The 19,753-nt window shown below is 40.3% G+C and overlaps 1 protein-coding gene across 4 annotated transcripts in view; it reads right to left on the reverse strand.

Annotated features, from left to right (window-relative positions):
• Nucleotides 1–882: 882 nt before the first annotated feature.
• The window catches only part of LOC310893336 (neuropeptide S receptor-like), a 92,533-nt gene continuing 73,662 nt past the window's right edge, over nt 883–19,753 (reverse strand). For 3 of the 4 annotated variants that reach the window (XM_083822141.1, XM_083822140.1, XM_083822139.1), the window contains 2 exons: nt 5,906–6,038; nt 2,468–4,994 (listed from right to left, as the gene is read on the reverse strand). In XM_083822141.1, coding sequence (XP_083678267.1) covers nt 4,897–4,994; nt 5,906–6,038 — 231 coding nt within the window. In that variant the 3' untranslated portion in view covers nt 2,468–4,896. Of the gene's footprint in view, nt 4,995–5,905; nt 6,039–19,753 lie in introns of all 4 variants that reach the window. The other variant, XR_014578911.1, reaches the window with a different exon arrangement.

The following is a 19,753-nucleotide window of genomic DNA, read 5'->3' on the forward strand; positions in this document are numbered from 1 at the left end:
AAAAATATAAGCAGAAAATAGGAGTGTGAAAAGAGGAGAAAACCACAGAATTCTGGGGATTGCTGGAATAAACTCTCTTTCAGTTCATCATTCTGCATTTTGTTTCTGTATCTTGGTTAGGCAATCACATAAATCAGTGGCAAGTTCTAGCCAAGACCCAGTTGGCAAAGTGTAAGTTTTCCAGTATAACTGGGAACTGAATGGGCTCTTTGGCTGCCAACAGTCTACTTCCAATAATATGACTTGCTGAGTTAGAAACTAATTGGCTCTGTGCAATTAACTTCCAATATTCATTATCATTGTGATACCTAAGGTACTTGTAAAACTAATGATTTTATACTCAGGATTTCTCTGAAGTGAGGAAATATTACAAGTACCATTTTCCAGATGAAAAGCTGAGACTGTGAGAATTATCTGTTAACATTGTTCTATACGTTAATTTTGCTAATGGTGCTATTATATTGTTTTTGTACATATCAGGAAGTAACAAGTCATCTTCATTCTTTCAACTCACAGTGACTAGGAAGAAAAATACTAAAGGAGAAAAGGTACAGCCCATTAAAGTTGCCAGTGCCACAGTAGATTTAGTGTAGTTTTATTACATATATGAGGAGGTCATATTTGGAGATAAGGCAGATGGACAAATTAGAAAAAAAAAAGAAAGGAGGAGAAGGAGAAGGAGAAGGAGAAGGAGAAGGAGAAGGAGAAGGAGAAGGAGAAGGAGAAGGAGAAGGAGAAGGAGAAGGAGAAGGAGAAGGAGAAGGAGAAGGAGAAGGAGAAGGAGAAGGAGAAGGGGAAGGGGAAGGGGAAGGGGAAGGGGAAGGGGAAGGGGAAGGGGAAAGAAGGGGAAGGGGAAGGGGAAGGGGAAGGGGAAGGGGAAGGGGAAGGGGAAGGGGAAGGGGAAGGGGAAGGGGAAGCCAATGGGTTTCTTCATGTTTAGCCATTATAATAGTCACACTAACTTAGTGTAGGTAAGTTGGCAGACTCTGCCTTCAGTCGTCTTAACCAAAGCCATTCCAGAATTCAGTGCTAAGCAATGCAGAAATAAAATAATTCCTACTTCAGGAAGGTCCATATCCACGTAATCCTCCTGTAGCAGATTTTTGGTGTACTGCCTTTTTACTGAACACTAAACAAAATGAGTGCATTTTCTTAAGGACCAAGGCCACCTTTTGTGGTCCAATTTCCTGGAAGCAAACAAAGAATGTAGAAGTGATGTAAGAAGACACTTTTAAAAATACTTTTTTTTTTTTTTTTTAAAGTCATTTGCAAGTCATCCTTTAGGATTTGGTATTTATACCACAATTTAGACTAGCTAAATATTTTTTCGGGTCTTTTATTTTTCTGCATATATGTATGTGACAATAAAAGTTAGCTGACATTCTTTTTACTTTCTTTCTTCATTACAACCATAACAATACCGAAATGAGCATGTATTCCCAATCAAGTTTATTGGCTTAGGGCTTAAAAGTTAAGCACATGGTGAAGTGCCTACTTGTATTTTTATCCCCAATAATGAACAGAATTCAATATCATTCCTAAGGTACTGACTTCTTAATTATGGGGCTGGAGAAATCTTACAGAACTAATGGTCATGACATTGCCAACTCCAATTTTCCTGATTTTAACTTGGGGGGAAAAATGAAAAAATCAGAATAAAAAAAAAACAATTCCTCCCCTCCTCCCCCTCCCCCCCACAACAACCCCCCAAAAAACTATACAAAGACATGTACACTTTTGGTCATTAAAAAGAAATTAAATACATTCCTCTGTCACTAGTAGTTGAAGTTGGAGGAAGGATATTGAACAATTAAATACTTTTTTTACCAGAGTTTTTTGCATGCCTTCATGAGTTTTAGAATTCGTCAAATAATAACCTTTTTTATTGAACAGACTGTTTAGCCAATATATTATTGTCTCATGTTACTCAAATAACTGAGTTGTTAATAGAAAAATATATATGCTCTTGTCAGCTGCTTTTACATTTTGAGAGTAGGGTTAAGGAGGCCTTCTTTTGGTAGAGCTGGGTGAAGTGATCTAATTGGATAGAATACAACCTTATTTCACCTGAAAATTTCCAGTACGATCACAGTGTCTGTGAACTTGTTGGTCTGTCAGACCCTACTCTTTGTTCTTGAACCACTTGGTGAATTCAGTCAGGGGCAAAAATCTTAAAGCCACTAAGGGTCTGCAAGGTATGTGAAATGGCATCAGGTAGAGGGAGATATGAGAGGTTTCCTGCCAGTAGAGATAGCTATGCCATGAGCATAAGTTGTGTTAAACTCATAAGAAATCTATTTGGGAAAAAGTGTTTAGAAATACCCTTCCAACAGGGTAATCTTCAAAGCTTACAGTTTCTGAGAAACTAAATTGCCTTGGAGATAGAAATCTGTAGGAAACCTACTTTTAGTTTTAATCTTCACAGAAGAACTTGTTTCTAAGAAAAACATTGGGGGGGGCGGGGAGGGAGAGAGCGACGTATACCCAAAAGCAAGCTGAAAACAAGACAAACATGGCAATATTCCTCTTTGTTAAATTAGCTGATGCTGAGTGATTAGTACTATTGTTCAACTCAGCTGTTAACTCTTAGCTGATTTCCTAGTGCTTAATTTCCAGATAATTTTAAAGAGATTTATGCATGATCTGAGAGTTAAACACAGATTTAAATGCAGTACTGACACAGGCATTGTATAGGCATATATTTAATATGAAATATTCTCTGAATCCAGACTTCAGCAATATCTTTAAGTATGCTGAGGTGGAAGACATTACTCATATACCTACAGATCCCTGCATCCACCAGCACCATGTTGAATTGCGGTGTAGTGAGGGATAAATACGAGTCTTATCTGTGAATTTGCCAAGTGGGTGAGACCATTGAATTCTGGTGGTATTGAAAGAAGCCTCAATCAGTTAGTTGCTTCTCTTCTACATCTGGCTTGGCGATGAGTCAAGAAGAACAACAGTGCTCATTTCCTATTCATGTATTATGCATAATTTGCTTTGAATACCTTGTTTATTCTAACACAAAGGGTATATTTTAATTTTATATTAGTACTATATTAGTAGGAAGACATGAGAATTAAGTATGTTATTCAAGTATCGAGCCACAGATTAATAGAAAAGAAATTTTTAAATGGCTTTGAAATGCCTGCATTGATAAAGCTATATCCATTATTATTCTCTCTTACTACTAGGGCAGAAATAATAAATATTTTAACAATCCAAAAATAGATGGAAGTAGTAAGACTGAGTAAGCAGAAACTGTTTGCCAGGAGATTAGGCTTTAGTTGGTAGGATTTAAATATGCCTGGCATATCAAAGCAATGTGACAAGCCAGTATTTTCATAATGTTCTGTGTCTACCTCATAACTTGTTGTGAAAGGCTGATGACTGTTGCCAGCTTGCTTTGTTCTTATTAATATTTTTGAAGATAAGAAAGTGAAATAGCTCCATTTCAGGAATTAAGTCATTTCTTTGTGCCAAAATACTGACAGGAACTCTTGGTGAGGGAAGATAAATTAGAGGTCTGACTGCTGTGCCACAAAAAAAGAAGTCAACATTGCTTGAAAGGAATCTTGCTCTTCAGGTGGTGTTAACTCTTTTCACATTGCAGATGTGGATGTCAAGTGGGTTTTCTGCTGTGAATTCGTATAATAAGAAATGCATCAGACCATTGAACTCAGGCACTGTTGAAGTCTGATTTTGAAAGCCAGGGATAATTTTAGGAAAGGCTAAGTCAGAAGAACCAGCAAGTTTAACATGCAGACCTTAGTCAATATGGTAGCATAAGCTATACAACATCACGTGCTGCCCACATCTAATGGGATATTTGCCTTCTTGTCTTTGTCATTAGTTATTGCAGCTTCCTCAAAACAGCACTTGCAATCCCTTCCCCTCCCATCATGCAGACTGTATTCAAATCCCTAGTAAATAGCTCTCCATCCACCTCCACTTAACTCAAAAAATTAGCCTTTCCTATGGGTCCAAAACTCCTGCTCAGGCCCTTACCCAGCACAGCAACAACAGTAGCCTCCTCCTGGTACACCTCACATAGACCAGCTTTCTCCTGATTAGTCCTGGCCAAGACACTTCTGTCTGCTTCTTGCATTATTCCTTTGACCTATACACCTGTGTCGTTATGCTGGTTCTTCATCTGCTGCAGAAAATACATGTTTTCTTACTCAGACAAAGCCCTTTGCTGTTTAGTTGAGCTCTTCCTATAAAGAACCATCTCCTATTACCACATTGACCTGTGAGTTTGCTCTGGCAGTGAGACTGGCCCTTGTGCCTTATGTGTGATGGACACATGGGGCCATTTTCCACCCATCTCACTTCCAAAACCTTTTTCAGGACAATTGTCCGCAGTACTGTGTTCTCTGATGTCATCAGTTAGAAAGTGGACAGTGTCCATCTTAGGTTTCAGATACTCTTCTGCTCTTGTCCCATGTTACTGCTTGTCTGGCTACTTTTTACCATTTTCTGTACATTCACCTGGCATTGGGAGCAGAAACTGGCTATTTTGAAACTCATATAGACACACATGATTTGTGACTGCAGCTTTCAAAGTGTGCTGTGAGACTGTGTCAACATATATCATCTGATGGCAAATACCACTGGCACATGAAGGAAGTGACATGGAAGTCACAACCAAGATAAGAAGTGAAACTTTTTATTACTGATGAACACAAAAACCAGCCGTCAGCTCTTCTGAAGAGGAGTCACTGCAAACCTTCATCTCCTCATCTTGAAATAATTCTTACTTCACCTGTAGTTATGGGCCAGTCCTTTTGCATCACTTTGCACGCCTTGGTGTAACTATTTCAGGTGAGGGCTGTTCTTCAAATAAGACAAGGCCCTGGGTAGGCATGGTTGAGACCATGAGCAGGAGTTCATTTACTTGCGAAGAACACATGCTAAAAACTGGGGAGTGTAGTCCTTTTCTTTTCCAGAGTAAATAGATACAACAGACATCAAAGGAGGACTCAGAATTGCTGGGAAAACATGTATTAAATAGCTGTTTAGTGGATGTTGCTATAATTCCTACCGTATTTTACCAAAAAAAAAAAAAAAAAAAAAAAACAGAAAATATTTAAATATATCCTATATACACAAGCAAAGCAACACAGCTGTCTTGTAAGCAGGGATTAGTAGCAGGACATTGTTATAGAAACAGTACACATTTTCCCTTGGGAAACTGTTAAAACCCCATAAATTCAGTCAATTCAAGGCCACAGAGAAACAACGTTCTGCTTATGCTCGTTTCCATTTCTAGTTGCTGAGACTGACATTTTACAAACCAGGTTTCTGTACATTCCCCATTTCATTTAAAAACTACAAAGTTCTTGGATCGGAATCCTTATTCCCACTGAAAAAAAAAAAATGACCCAAATGCATTCCTCTCCACATTTACATTTTTGTTTCTCCCTTACTTGGTTAAACCAGACTGCAGGAAGTTTTTTTCACTCTTTAATGCAAGTGCATAATTGATGGAGTAACACTGTAATGAAGTACTTTAGAAAGGATTTTAGCAGAAAAACACCAGAGATTCATCTTAAACTAGTTTAATCTAAACAGTTCCATGACAACAGCTGGGGACATAACTTCTGGGACATGTGGATGCAAATTTATACTGGAAGATAAGATTCAGTGAAATCAACGAGTTGCAGCTGCTGTGTCTGACACAGACACTACTACATCTAGCAACATCTTTTTAGATCGGAGGCAGACTGAGCCCTAAGATAAGCAGCTATCCATCTGTCTCATGGCAAACTGCAGCTGGATGTTAGATGGCAACTGAATTCTTTACCATTCAACTTGCATATTCTTATTAATACAAGACCTTTTTGTCATTTTTATACCGAGTCTGCACAGTTCAGATGCCCCTTTCCCTCCCATACACTACCTGTGATTGCCAACTGTGTAACAAAGAATGTCATTCGAGATTTCCGCTTCCTCCTCCATGTAGAGAAGAGCACAATGGCATTTCCGGCAATTGTGACAATAAAGAGGATCCAAAGAGTCACCAGCTGCTCTGTCTGCATTGGAAAGAAGACAAAAAAATCATACAGGTAGGTGAGTGGGTAGTGACTACAGTTAAGCCAGTCAGCTAACCTAGGACAAATGAGATAAGAAGAATTTATATATATATATATATGTATATATATATATATTATTATTTTATTTGCAGTGCCTGCATATTACTTCTGTATTCACAAAGCCACTATCAGTATTTGTGTTCTGCACTGGACACCAAAATGAGAGGCAGCCTTCATTTTTCTCGTGTTGCTCCAACAAGCTGTGAAATAACCAACTGCCTTTGTAAGGAATATTGATAAATGGGCTCCTTTGGAGAGATGGGGGAAATAAATACTTCTCTTCTTCACAGCTCCAGTGAGTACGGGTCATGCACAAGCCCTATAAAATTCAGACATCCACTCCATGATCTAGATGTGCACCAAGATTGAAAAGCAAGCATGACCCACTGTAAGGAAAAGTAAAATTGCATAGCCAGCAATACGTGAGGACGAAACGTCCCCTAGTGGTAGTGTGCACAAAGAAAAGTAAGAAAAACAGTTATGCACATTCTCAAAGCATCAGGATCCTCTGGCTCTAAGAACAAGGGTGTACATATGCACGATTGCTTGTTTTGTGTGAGTGCATACAAAATTTTCTCACTCCCTTTTGGCCTACTAAAAATAATTTGGTCTTCTCTAAATGCAGATTGGTTATTTTCCAGTGGCTATTCTCTAGGTTTCTTCTAGCTGTATGAGACTGCAAAGTTCATTTTCTCCATATCAGCCAGCCAGCTCTGAGAAGCACTGAGTCTGGCAAGCATGGGGTCAACTTGGAGAAAATACTCTGCATTTCTGCAAAATTCACACTTACAAAACCTGTCTTGTGTAATGCATGTAGTGCCATGGAGAAAGGCTGTTCTGCTGCTCTTCTGAAAGCACTTTTCACAGCAACAGTTTGAAGGGCACAGAGCAGGGGAATGCAGGAAAAAAAATCCTGAAGTATCCAGCAGCAATAATATATACATTGTTATTATAGTCAGTGAGAGAAAAAATACACATATGGCTCAGCAGAACCAGTAGCCATCATCCATAGCCCCTCATTTACTGGAAAGCAAGCTGTGGCCCATGGTCCTCAGCCAGCTTTGCTCCAGGTAGGTGGAGATGGTATCCTGTGAGGTATGTGGGCATGAGGGAAATGCAAGATGTGGTGCATGAGCAACTCAGGGCTGCGCTCCCTAAAACCAGGGATTAGTCTAAGTGCACAGTGAAGGCTGTGTTTAGATGGTTTCACTTTTCCCAGCATGATAACTTTTGTCGGTATAATCTGCCATTAGGGCCACCTCACCGAACTTTAAAGCTCTAAAGAGAGACAGCTACTCTAAATTGCTTTTGTAGTCTGGGTAATGGCCGTATCGCAGGCATGAGTCACCATCCATCTCACCTACCCTGGGATGGCCTGTCTCCGCTGGTTATAGACTCACCTACATAAGACAACCAGTGTGGGCTGAATGCTTAACTTTTAGATGAAGAAACAAACAAAAAAACCTTCACCTTTTTTGTGTCTGCATGTCCCTTTCAAAACATTTGGCAGAGCAATGGTGAAATTATGCTTATACACTTTGTTTTGTATAGAAATTGGAAGGGGGTATCTTTTTGGAAGGTAAATACAGAAACAAGCAATCAAACAAACTAAAACTAAGATTTCATATCACATTTGCCCTTGAAATCAATAGGTTCTCCTCAGGGTTTGGTTTGTCTTTTCTGTTTCAGAACAGATCTTTAACATGTGAAGAAAGCTATGGGACAAGACTTGCTCCCATTTTCTGTGATATAAAATCAGGAGAGCATTTTCTTGAAAGAAATTCAGTATTCCTGCATTATACTGATAACGGTAAGAACAGAACAAGGCTCTGACACAAATATTTTCATGATTCTTGTAGAAGGAATACCTAGGTACCAACAGAGACTGTGTTAGAGGGGTGTTTCCTCCCCATATAGGGGCAGCATGTGCGTTCAGCTTAAATCCCGTCCTGCCAAAAAAAATCAGTGCTTTAGGCTCTACAGAAATGTACAATTAATCCAGTCTACAAAGATAACCTAAAAGGTGCAAAAGCTGAATAAGGAGAGGTAAGCCTGAAAGGCCATAGACAAAGGTATAAAGCCAAAGTTTCTATTCATCTATTTGTGTAGCTGCCATTCAGAGAGAAGAGAAAAAGATGTCATTCTTGGGGATTAAAGAGGTACTGTAATTGGCAATTTCAATCACTGCAGCCTCTATCAGTCTGTATTAGCCTGCAGAATGAAAACTCCTGTAGTTATTAATGGGATGCCCACCATGATAAAGGCGTTCATGAAAGCTAAGACTGGAATTCAAAATGATCTTGAAGAACTGGAAATGGGCACTGAAAGAAACAGGATGCCATTCAATAAAGGAGCAGCATAGGACTCTACAGTGCACTAGATGCAGTAATACCAGGTTGGGTGAGCCTTCAAAATATCATCCCCCCAACACATATCAGGTGAATGTCCCCATGAGTTGAGCACTACCATGAAAACAACCACCACCACCAGAACACCAACACAAGTGTCACTTGTCTCTGCTCTGACCCTTCCACTGTACCCAGCTGCTGTACTGTGTCCACTTCAGGGCACTGTGCTTCAAGAGAGGCATAGGGCGATGAGGTGACAGCATTCTAGAGGATATAGCCAGGCAAAAAGACTGACTGAATTAAATTGCTTAATCTAGGAAAGAGCTGACTGCAGGAAAAGATGAGCATAGCCTTGAAGACACAAAAAGACTGCTGTTAAAAAAAAAAAGGGGGGGGGGGGGAGGGACATAATCTCTTCTTCAGATTCACTGCTTATTGGCCAAAATCAGTGAACCAAAATTAATTTAAAATATTTTGACTTACAAATATACTTGTATGGATTGATTGAGTCAGTGAAACCTCCATCTATGAAAGCCTTAAAAATAAGCCTTAGGTTTCAGCTGATTGATCCCTAACTTCAGTACAGCTGCATTTTCTATAATTCCGTTTTATAGAAGTTTCATTTCATGCCATGTTTGTTCATCAAGCAAAAATTCTCTTTTTGTAACAACCTTCAGCAAGGTGATTTTAAAAAATGCAAAAACAAACAAACAAACAAAAAACCACCATTATTTAATAATATCTTGCTCAGACACCAAAGTTATTCAGAATAAAAAGAAAGATAATAACATCTCCCAGGTCCTTTGTGTAAAAGCTTTCAGTGAGGGGTGCTTTTCCAATGGGCATTACTAATTACATTACACAAGAATGCTGTGAGGGAGACTGGTGTCATCAAGTAGTACTTTTAGATTAGAAAAAATAAAAATGCTGGTGACCTAATTAAGGTCACAGAACAAATCAAAGTCAAGAGAATTTCCCTGGTTTGATTAAAAGAATTGCATATGCTGCTATTCCACAAAACTGTTGTTTGAAGCATAGAAGTGCTTGACATCTGGAGCACATATTTGTGTTTTTCTAATTTGCTTTAAGATTAAAACCAACTTAAGTCAATGAAGCAATCCTCTTCATGGGAGAAATGTAAGCCAGAAAACCTGGCTGAAGAGTGTGTGCATTTTCCTTTGCTTGTAGAAGTGGTTTGTTATTTTGTCTCCGAGAAAATTTCTGAATTCATAGGTTGCAATAAGTCTAGCCTGAGGTGTATTGTGCTTTATATTTGCAACAAACTCCATCCCTAAGAACCTTGTGTGTCACTCACTCATGGTTCATATACCATCCCAGGGCAGAAGGGATCTGTATGGGTTGTAAGCATTTGTTTTATTATAATATGATTTATATTTATCTTGTACCAGTGACAAAATTCACCTCTGAAATCTGCCTGCGGGCTCTCAGTGCTGTATCTCTGACTTACTGTAGTGTAGGGGGTAGTAATGGAAAGTGTTTAACACCATTCCTAACAAGACTGGCTGGTCCTTTACTGTGAGGTGAGAATGCTTATAGCAAATTCAAGTCCTCCCTGACCTGCTGCCTTCCTGTTCTGTGTTCTTGGTCAGTTTGGTGAAGAGGCACTGATCCCTCCTATCACAGGTTGGTAGCGACTTATATGTCTGAGCACCTTTTTCTTGCTAGCTGGTTAAGTTCTGGGAATATGCAAACAGCCTGACTGCTTACCTTTAGTTTTTTTTAAAAATAATGTTACAAATGTAACCTACTGCAGCAATTGAGATGTAATCATGGAGCAAAGCAAGCAATTTCACAAGGAACGTCCTCTTAACATGTAAAAAGAACACGTAAATCTGCTTGCTAAATTGGGGATTGGGGAACTGGTATGCTCAAAATGATGTTCACCGCTAGTAGATTGCATTGCACTTTCCTAAAGGAAAAAAAAAATCTTTTCTCCTCCTCTGAAAAAGTCACTTTAATTACAGACCAGGTAAGCAAATGGATGACTCTAGGTTTTGCATTATTTTGATTCTGTTATAGAAGATCTGGAGTACTGAATTTTGAATACTGAAAATACATTGGACAGATTTGTTATTTTGGCTGCCTTCATTTAGGGTGGAACAAAAAATGGAAAGGGGAGGGGAGGGGAGGGGAGGGGAGGGGAGGGGAGGGGAGGGGAGGGGAGGGGAGGGGAGGGGAGGGGAGGGGAGGGGAGGGGAGGGGAAGGGAAGGGAAGGGAAGGGAAGGGAAGGGAAGGGAAGGGAAGGGAAGGGAAGGGAAGGGAAGGGAAGGGAAGGGAAGGGAAGGGAAGGGAAGGGAAGGGAAGGGAAGGGAAGGGAAGGGAAGGGAAGGGAAGGGAAGGGAAGGGAAGGGAAGGGAAGGGAAGGGAAGGGAAGGGAAGGGAAGGGAAGGGAAGGGAAGGGAAGGGAAGGGAAGGGAAGGGAAGGGAAGGGAAGGGAAGGGAAGGGAAGGGAAGGGAAGGGAAGGGAAGGGAAGGGAATTAGTTTTCCTGAGTCAGATGGGTGCAATGCATCTTGACTGATTACACTTGGGGATTTACCATCTGTTTACCTCTAAGCTAAATTGTACTTTTGACTGTAACATTGAAAGAGATCAAAAAAAGACTGGCTCAAAAATTGGCTCAATTTCATTAAGGAGTCTTAAAGATATTGGTACAACCTCTGAGACAATTCATAGTTTGTAAAATAAAAAATATTTTTTTTTTTTAAAAAGAAAACCTCTGTTCCATACTGCCGGAATTTTCCACAGCAGAATCATAGAGGAGCTCTTGGCCTGGATGGGATGGAGGTGAGGCTGTCTCATTGCTGCTGTCTTTTATCTAATAGGAGAAGATGGACCCAAGGGAATGGAATGAAGCTGCAGCAGGGAAGGTTCAGGCTGGATATTAGGAAAAGATTATTCACCAAGGGAGTGGTCAGGTACTGGAACAGGCTACCCAGGGCAATGGTCATGGCATAGAGCTTGTCGGAGTTCAAGAAATGTTTGGCCAACACGCTCAGGCATAGGGATTGATTTTGGGGTAGTGCTGTGTGGAGACAGAAGCTGGACTCAATGATCCTTGTGGGTGCCAGACAACTGGGGATATTTGTTTCTAAGATGGAATTCGTAATGAGAAGCAATAAATGAGAGATGCAACACAAGACATTTTGATTAAATATTAGGGAAAAAAATTCAACATGAGAGTAGTCAAATACTGGAATTGGAGCACAGGGAGGCTATGGGATCTCCATCTCTGAAGATATTCGGAACGTGAATGGACACCAGAGCAATCTGATATCATTTGAATTATCTTTTGAGTGGCCAGCCTTGGTGACCTCCAGAAGTCCCTCTCACCTTGAATTATGCACACACAAATATGCATAAGGCCTATTTTCTTAAGGAATGTACTTAAAACTAAAGTGTTTTAAGGCAGGCAGGTATTCAGATGATAGTTTTGCACAAGTTCTATATTATTTATTGTATCATAGAAACATAAACAACTCAGACCTTTGTGGAAATTTCTATGTAAATTAAAAGTCACCTTGCAAGTCAGTTGTAAAGGCTATTGGCACAGGAAGGACGCAAATATCTTAGTCTTAGGGAAAGCAACTTAAAAAGTATTAGGTGGCATTTAGTTAAAGCTTATGCAGAGGTCTGAGACAAAGAATTTCAGCCAGGGTGTGACCAGCTTAAACAATGAGCTGTCAGAAGTAAAGTGTGATGACTTTAAAGTGCCCATAACTATTGTTGTGTTTACCTACACACAATACAAAGGTTCTTTAAGAGATAAAAAATAACAAACTCGGTTAAAGTGCCAACTGGAAACATCCATCTGTCTTCCTGTGTTGAAACTTTCAACACAAGTTAGGTTGTGAAAAGGACAACAGAGATCTGTTTGAAAATAAGCTGTAGGTGTGTTACATATACTTCAGTTGTAGATAGCAGTTCTCACTGTCAAGAGAGAACAAAATAAGAGTCAACAATAATTCTACCAAAAGAGAGAGAACAGCAGGAATACTTAGGCTAGAAATAATCTTCATACACCAAACATTAAGCATCTGAACGTGAAAGTTCAGATGATTAATTCAAACCACCTCCTAATTCTCAAGAAATATCAAAAAGAATAAAAATAAATAAAATACCAAAAAGAAGAAAAAGAAGAAGAAAAAAGGAACATCTGTGGAGAAGGAAAAGCCACAAAATAAATGGCTGGATCACTTAATTCATTTGCAGATGGACCATGTCTCAGAAGAAAGAAGCACACTAAACAACTTGGAAGATCACTGAAATCTTATGGCCTAGTTGTCACAAGTAGCAGAAATTGTACTGGTCATTCCTATAATACAAGTCTGTTCTGAAAGAACATTTTCCATCTAGCAAGTCAAAAATGAGAAGATGTCATTATAGAACACTCACACAAGATGGTCCTTAAAAATTTGTGAAAGCAATTTGATTGACACAAAAAAAAAAAAAAAAAAGCTCTGAGAAAACTCGTGAAGATAGCAAAGACTGAGAAAAAAGTCAGTTCAAAGCTAAGTTTTATATTTTTCTCTTTAAAGGTGCTTCCACTGTGATTGAATTTCAGAGGAAGACATTTGGGCAGGCAACAAACCCTCTAGGAGTTGATTTTTTTCTGGTAGCTTGGCTTGGAATTGAGCACGATTCAAACTGCATAAATGCTAGTTCAGCCTCAGGTTTGTCGCTTGGACTGCTGCTTTCCCATTTAAGCCCTGCGGCAAAAAAACACCCCTGACTCTGATGGACCTTGGCTATTAATTAAGTGGTTTCTCTTCAAACCCCAATATCCCCAAGCAAGCTTAGCAAAGAAAACTCAATCTGCATCCCACATTTCTCTGAGTCAGGCATGAGCTTTGAATTCAGCAGACGCAATGGTCATGCCTGATGGTTTTCATATCTTCTTCTGCACAGACGCTGCTTTACTGCAATGATTTCTCACAGGATGGCTCTGTTAGCTTCCCAGCACATGACTGTAGGTTATTCTGGCAATCCTGTGATGTGTTGCCACATGAGGCCTTCACAGTACGTCAGAGATGCTGACAACAGTCACTTCTCCATGTGACTTTATGCCTGGAAGAAGGGCACAGCTAGAAAGGGACCCAATATCATGTTTTCTGTTTTGCCAAATTTGAGAAGCAGTTTTGCATGAGTTGGTATTGGTATGGTATTACGCTCATAGTCTGTGAATGTCAATGTGTTACATAGAGGAAAATCTAAAATATTTTCTACATTTTAGACTTGGAGAAACAGACTAGGCAAGGAAACCTATTCACTAAATCAGAACAAACAATCTCAAACAAAGGGGTAATTATGTGACTAAGATTACTTTCAATCCTTTTTGAAATCTGGTAATATAATATATACATATATATTTATGTATATTTGTGAATCTCCAATTTTAAAAAATATATTTCTTATCTCTCACTTCACCATCGCAGGTGAGGCAGGGTCACTTCAGTGGGCAACATTTAATGTATGTGAATTGCTGTGATCTAAGCACCACTAACAGCAAAACAAGCCATCCCCAGCCTGCCCTCAAATCCTCCATAGATGTTACTTGGGTAGAGGGGAAGATTCTCAGTCAATAACATATAACAATAATTCAATTTTCCTAGCAGATGGTTCATATTTACCATTCTGCTGTGTTTTGTTACATGGATAATAAACTGGGACAGTACTATTCAGTTATTATAGGGTGTTGTTTTTTTTGTTTTTTACCAGTTGTACTCTAGGGAGCTTCCACAGAAGATAAATGTATTTTGCAAATTTTGATCTCATCAGGAAATATACATTTATCATGATGTATCTATCTATTTTTTTCATAGAATATTTTGAACAAGAAGACATAATATTAGGTCACTCAATAGCCCATCCATAATTGTATGATCTTGATAGCCATATTAAAAACTGTGAAACACTGTTCTTTCTTAATCACAAAAGGGGTAAGATGATTAAGTGTGCCTAACTAAAACACCTCACAAACTAAAGAAATTATTATTTTCTAGGTCTGATTTTATAGGAGAGGCAGACACAAACCCTATGGGCTGTGCGGACCATGAAATCAGAAGTGTGAGGGATGGTAGTATAAAACTGCTTGAATTGTCTGTCTCAGAGCTACACAAAGCTGGGCTGTCATATAGTCAGTTCACTTCTGTGCTGCCTTTAAGCTAGTAGATGAAGCCAGCCCACCCCAGAGCATTGCAGATTTGTTTCAGAAGGTGATCAGCTATTGCATTCTCAGTGTGACAGTCCAGCACTAGCATCACTCATCACAGCATATTTCACTGGCTGTATTAAGGAGTTCCTGACACTGTATTTGTATAGGCTTAATTTTCCTCCTCTCCCTCCACTGAAAGATAGCAAAGTCACTTACGAATTATTTGGTTTGCCCATTTTCCTAAAACTTATGATTGCATTTGCAGAGATTACCCCAGAAATTTGACAGCACCCATTAATATTTTTCTCTTATGTATTCAAGGATGGGGTGCTTTGTGCAGTCTGCTTTAAAATCAGAATGAGCAATAGTATAGGTGAATGCTTTCCAGGAGATAAAGAGACTCCAGCATTTGGATGAAATGATAATGCCCTGGATTCTGGCTTAGGCTCTGAGGACACCTGGAGCCACATCCTTCTTACCTGATAGTTTTAAAAAACTAGCCTATTGTCCTGGTTCCAGTTAGGACAGAGTTAATTTTTCCTCATAGTAGCTGGTAGGGTGCTATGTTTTGGATTAGAATGAGAAGAGTGCTGATAACGTGCTGATGTTTTAATTGTTGCAGAGCAGTGCTTACACCAGGTCAAGGACTTTTCAGCTTCTCGCTCTGTCCTGCCAGCGAGCAGGCTGGGGGTGCAGCAGGAGCTGGGAGGGGACAGACCCACGACAGCTGACGCAAACTGGCCAAAGGGGTATTCCATACCATCTGATGTCATGCTAAACAATATATAGGGGTGGCTGGCCGGGGTGGGGTGCCGGCTGCTTGGGGATAGGCTGGGCATCGGTCAGCGGGTGGTGAGCAATTGCATTGTGCATCACTTGTTTCTTACACATTATTATTATTAATACTATTATCATTATCACTATTATTATTATTGTTATTATTATATTCCTGTCTTAATAAACTGTCTTTATCTCAACTCACAGGCTTCACTTTCCCGTTTCTCTCCCCCATCCCAGAGAGGGAGGGGGGAGGGTGAGCGAACGGCTGTGTGGTGTTTAGTTGCCAGCCGGGTTAAACCACAACACCTATGCAAACTTTCTCTCTGCACACTGGTCTTCTCAGCTCTTTGCTGAAGGTGGTAGGCCCTGAACTTTGTAATGAACATTATTCTCTGTGGATGATAAGTACGTGGTCTTATATTTGTGCTTACACTGGCATGGCTCTACAGTCCTGTTTAATATCTGAGCTACCTGGGCTGCAACATGCAGATACTGGCAATGCTACTGGGGTGGAGGGTGGGGGTGGGGGAGGCCAATCACTGTCTGTCCTTCCTGAAAAAAAAAAAAAAGAAAAAAAAAAAGGAGGGGAATTTTAATTATTCATGAAAAATCCTTTGTAACCATTTGTAGTGGATTTAATGTGCATGCTGTTTCTCCTGAGAGCTCTGATCCTTTGGTGTCCCTGCTGGGGTGATGCTGCACAACACACGGACCAGGGGTCATGGCACCAACCTCTGGCCCAGTGGTTGGGGTTCCCACCTGGCAGCATGGTATTGGGATTCCCAGACAACCTTGTGTAAAAACAGCAAAACTCTTGTGCCTTGCTGCACAGGTGGAGACTCAGATCTACACATCAGGAAACAAAATAAGGAAAGGTACTAGATGTGGAAGGCAGGAGATAGTGGCGGGAACACAGTCCTGCCAAAGAAGAAATAATGACTGGGACTTTTCTGCATCCTAACCTTTACTCAGTTGCATGAAAGTATGGCATTCCATTTACCAACAGATTTTCTTTTAAATGAAATGAAACTACTCAGGACTGCCTAAGCTTCGGAGCTGCTGGGGGCCTGGGGAGGTCCTTCCTCCAGCCTTGATGAAGACCCCTAGCCCTGTTGATCATAGGTACTCCTTTCTCAGCAGGATGCATTGAACCTATTTGGAGATTTTGGCTTCACCCCAGGCTCTCCAAGCAGGTTTCTAGTTTGCACCTTGTGTCCCAGGTCCCCAAGAGTCAGGTATGTAGAGCCGAGGGACTCCAAAAGTGGAGGGAGGTCACAGGTGTTCAGATAATCTCTGATCTTTTCAGCTTACTGTATTTGGCAGAGGGCAGTTGACACTTGCTTAGAGCCTTTTTACACATAGATTAAATACATATGAGGGAGATTGTAAAGGGTTGTAATGAACTCTCCTTTGGCCTGGGAAGTTTGATTTGTAAATAATACCAATTTGCACATCTGTTCTGAATTTGGTGCTGGCACAGCCAACAGGGCTTCTAGAGTTTGTGGTTCAAGACAGTGAGCTACCTGCATGCCTCATGTAAAGGCACCCAGGCAGAGATAACGTTTGGGCTTTCAGTGACTCTCTGCCATCACACAGCAGCAAGACCTGCCTGCAGGTGGGCAGGAGCTGCTGTCTTTGCTGTGGGAAGCCCCAGTTCACCTCGCATGCCCTGTGGCATGGTCCTACCCCATAGGGTGCGAATGCACCCCAGCTCTAAGGCTATCATGCATGGCAGCAGACTCACATGCAGCTTTGTGGGGCAAAGCCTCATCTAGCAGCTGGCCAAACAGCTACAGTAATGACTACCAGAAGGGAAGCACACATTCCTCCAAGCAGATGAAATGGTCAATTTCGCAGCAAATAAATAAATAAAGGAAGAAAGAAGAAATCTAATTGAACAGGCAAAATGCATTTTAAACTGAAGCAGCACAGGATTTAGCTGTTAAACTCTGAAGAGGCGTGGAGAGAAATTCAAATGTTTCTGAAAGAGGGAGCAGGGAAGCATTCATGGTTCAGCTCTGAGTCACATTATTTTACTTTTGCAATGTTGCCACCATGATGTAACCCAGACAGTACCAGTAGCTGGGTACAGGTAGTCCTTCTGAAGCATGGGAGGAAAAGCAGAAAACAGTGCTCCCTTTTCATACCATAGTTCAAGCTGTGTATGTGATACCCTACAGAACTGACATTGGGTAAAATCCTTAAAAGAATCATTAACGTAGGAATTGCTGCAGGTACTGTGTGAGCATCATTCCCTAGTCTCCATTTATTCATTTAAATCGTGTTTTCCTATTATGCCTTTGGTAAGGTAGATTACACCTCTGCATTTCCCAAAGAGAAATAGGTGCACTTGCTTGCTTTCTGTTGGACATAGAGCCACATGGCAAGTCCCCACATGCCACAGGCACAGACCATGCCCAACTTATCCTGGAGTTTTCTGCTTCACGGCCACCCAGAGTGTGTGGTTAACCTGCACCTGTGTGGTGGCTGTTTGTCCAGTCTCCTTTACTGTTAGTGATGGGCTATGACATGTTTGAAAATCCTAATAAATGGCCAAAGCCTCATTTGTAGCTATATTTTGAGCACCAAGTTCAAATTCTACGGGTTTTCAATCTATTCAGCCCATTCAAATGTGACCGTTTATTTCCTTAGCTGTTTAACCAGAGCCTTGTGAAGAGGAAGGAGTTGTCTCCCTTGCTGGAAGGGGTAAGGACACGACCACCACCCAGAGCATGGGCAGTGCTGGTGGAGGACAGCCAACCCAGGCAGCAGGTATCAGCAGCACCTTCCACATGTGAGCATTTATTGAGAGCTGAAATTGCTGGCAGGGAGCCCTGCCTTCCTTGCACAGTAGTTGTCAGAGCAGGTGCTTTATTCCTCCTTTCCTGCAGCAGCAACACCAGCTGTCAGTTGTCTCCAGAGTCAAAATATTTCCGTGCTTATCAGCAGCTGGTAATTGATGTGAAATCAGTGAACCTCCTCGCAAAGTTCATGCTATATTTGCCAGAGCTAGACATCAGGCAGCAGAGTGCAAGTCTAATGAGAAGCTCTCAGCTAACTGAATCAAGTTTCTTTTAGCAGTGGACGAGTACACGTGACTATCCATGGTATTCTAATTATTGTAATTTACTTATTCTGCCCTATTAAGAAGCATTTTTTTCTGCCTGGGGACTTTCTAATCATGGAATTAATTTGTCACTTTTACCATTATAAAATACTGCTCCCATGACATTTTTCAGATTTATAGCCCTCAGTGTGGAGAGAAGGAAGGAGATAAAGAAAAAATAGTAAAAAAAGGTTTTGCTCCTTACTTGTGTTGTTTTTTTCAAGAGCCTTTTAGGAGTCTAACATGAAGAGAAAAATAAAATAAAAAGGGAAAACAGAAAGTTTTCACGCTTGAAATCCCACATAAGACAGTACTGTCTTACCAAGAAGAAGAAAAAAAAAAAAGTAAAAAAGTATAATGTTAAATGAGACCCAAATTAATGAATTGTAGGACTAGAGATCAACTTTTTCCTTAGCAGAGGTGAAAACCAGTGGTAACTCGTTTGATTCTACATGCATTGTACCAGAGTACTATCAATCTCCTGGAAGTCAGAAGTCATCTGAATGCATCCCTGATAACCCACAGTATTCTTAAATGAGGTGAGTGCCTACACCTTTCCATCTGAAAGTGAAACTCCAGAGGGAATGGCAGGGTACTTCTTGTCAGCCCTTTTAGTAGCTTGAACATTACTAATACAACTACAGTAAAGTGACACATGACACATGGCATGAAATTAAGCAGTGACAATAGGCACAGAAAGCTGAGGCAAAGATGTAACTCAGCACCTCTTTCGTCTTTTTCCTACATTCACATATTGCAAGGGTGATGTTTATTTTGGGAGATGAATGAATACACTACTCGTGTCATTCAACAGCATCCACTATTGGATCATTCATCCCGTATGTTCTTAAAGAGATGCTGCATCCCCCTCTCAGGTTGGAAACAAATAAACCAGCCAACTAATTAAAACCTGCCCTTGTTTTTAAAACAAAGAAACAAACACACACACAAAAAAATCTGTCTCACTTGTGTGCAGATGTTTGTTACAGATGGAAAATTGAAAAGAAATCCCTTATGTCAAGACTATGGCTAGAAGAAATTATGTAAAATATGCGTTAAACTAATATGCACTTTTGATTAAAGATGCATGTATAATTACAATGTCACTTTAGAAAAGCAGTACCACCCCCTCTTCTAAGGGGAGACAATTGGCTAAGACCTGTAAGTCTGAACTCCAAATCCTGTAACTCTTTTGTTTTTCTGTAAATGTTTCACACATGCTGTCACCTGTCTTGGGAGGGCAAAA

Source organism: Anser anser, assembly GCF_964211835.1.
Source record: "Anser anser genome assembly, chromosome: 2".
Taxonomy (NCBI): Eukaryota; Metazoa; Chordata; class Aves; order Anseriformes; family Anatidae; genus Anser; species Anser anser.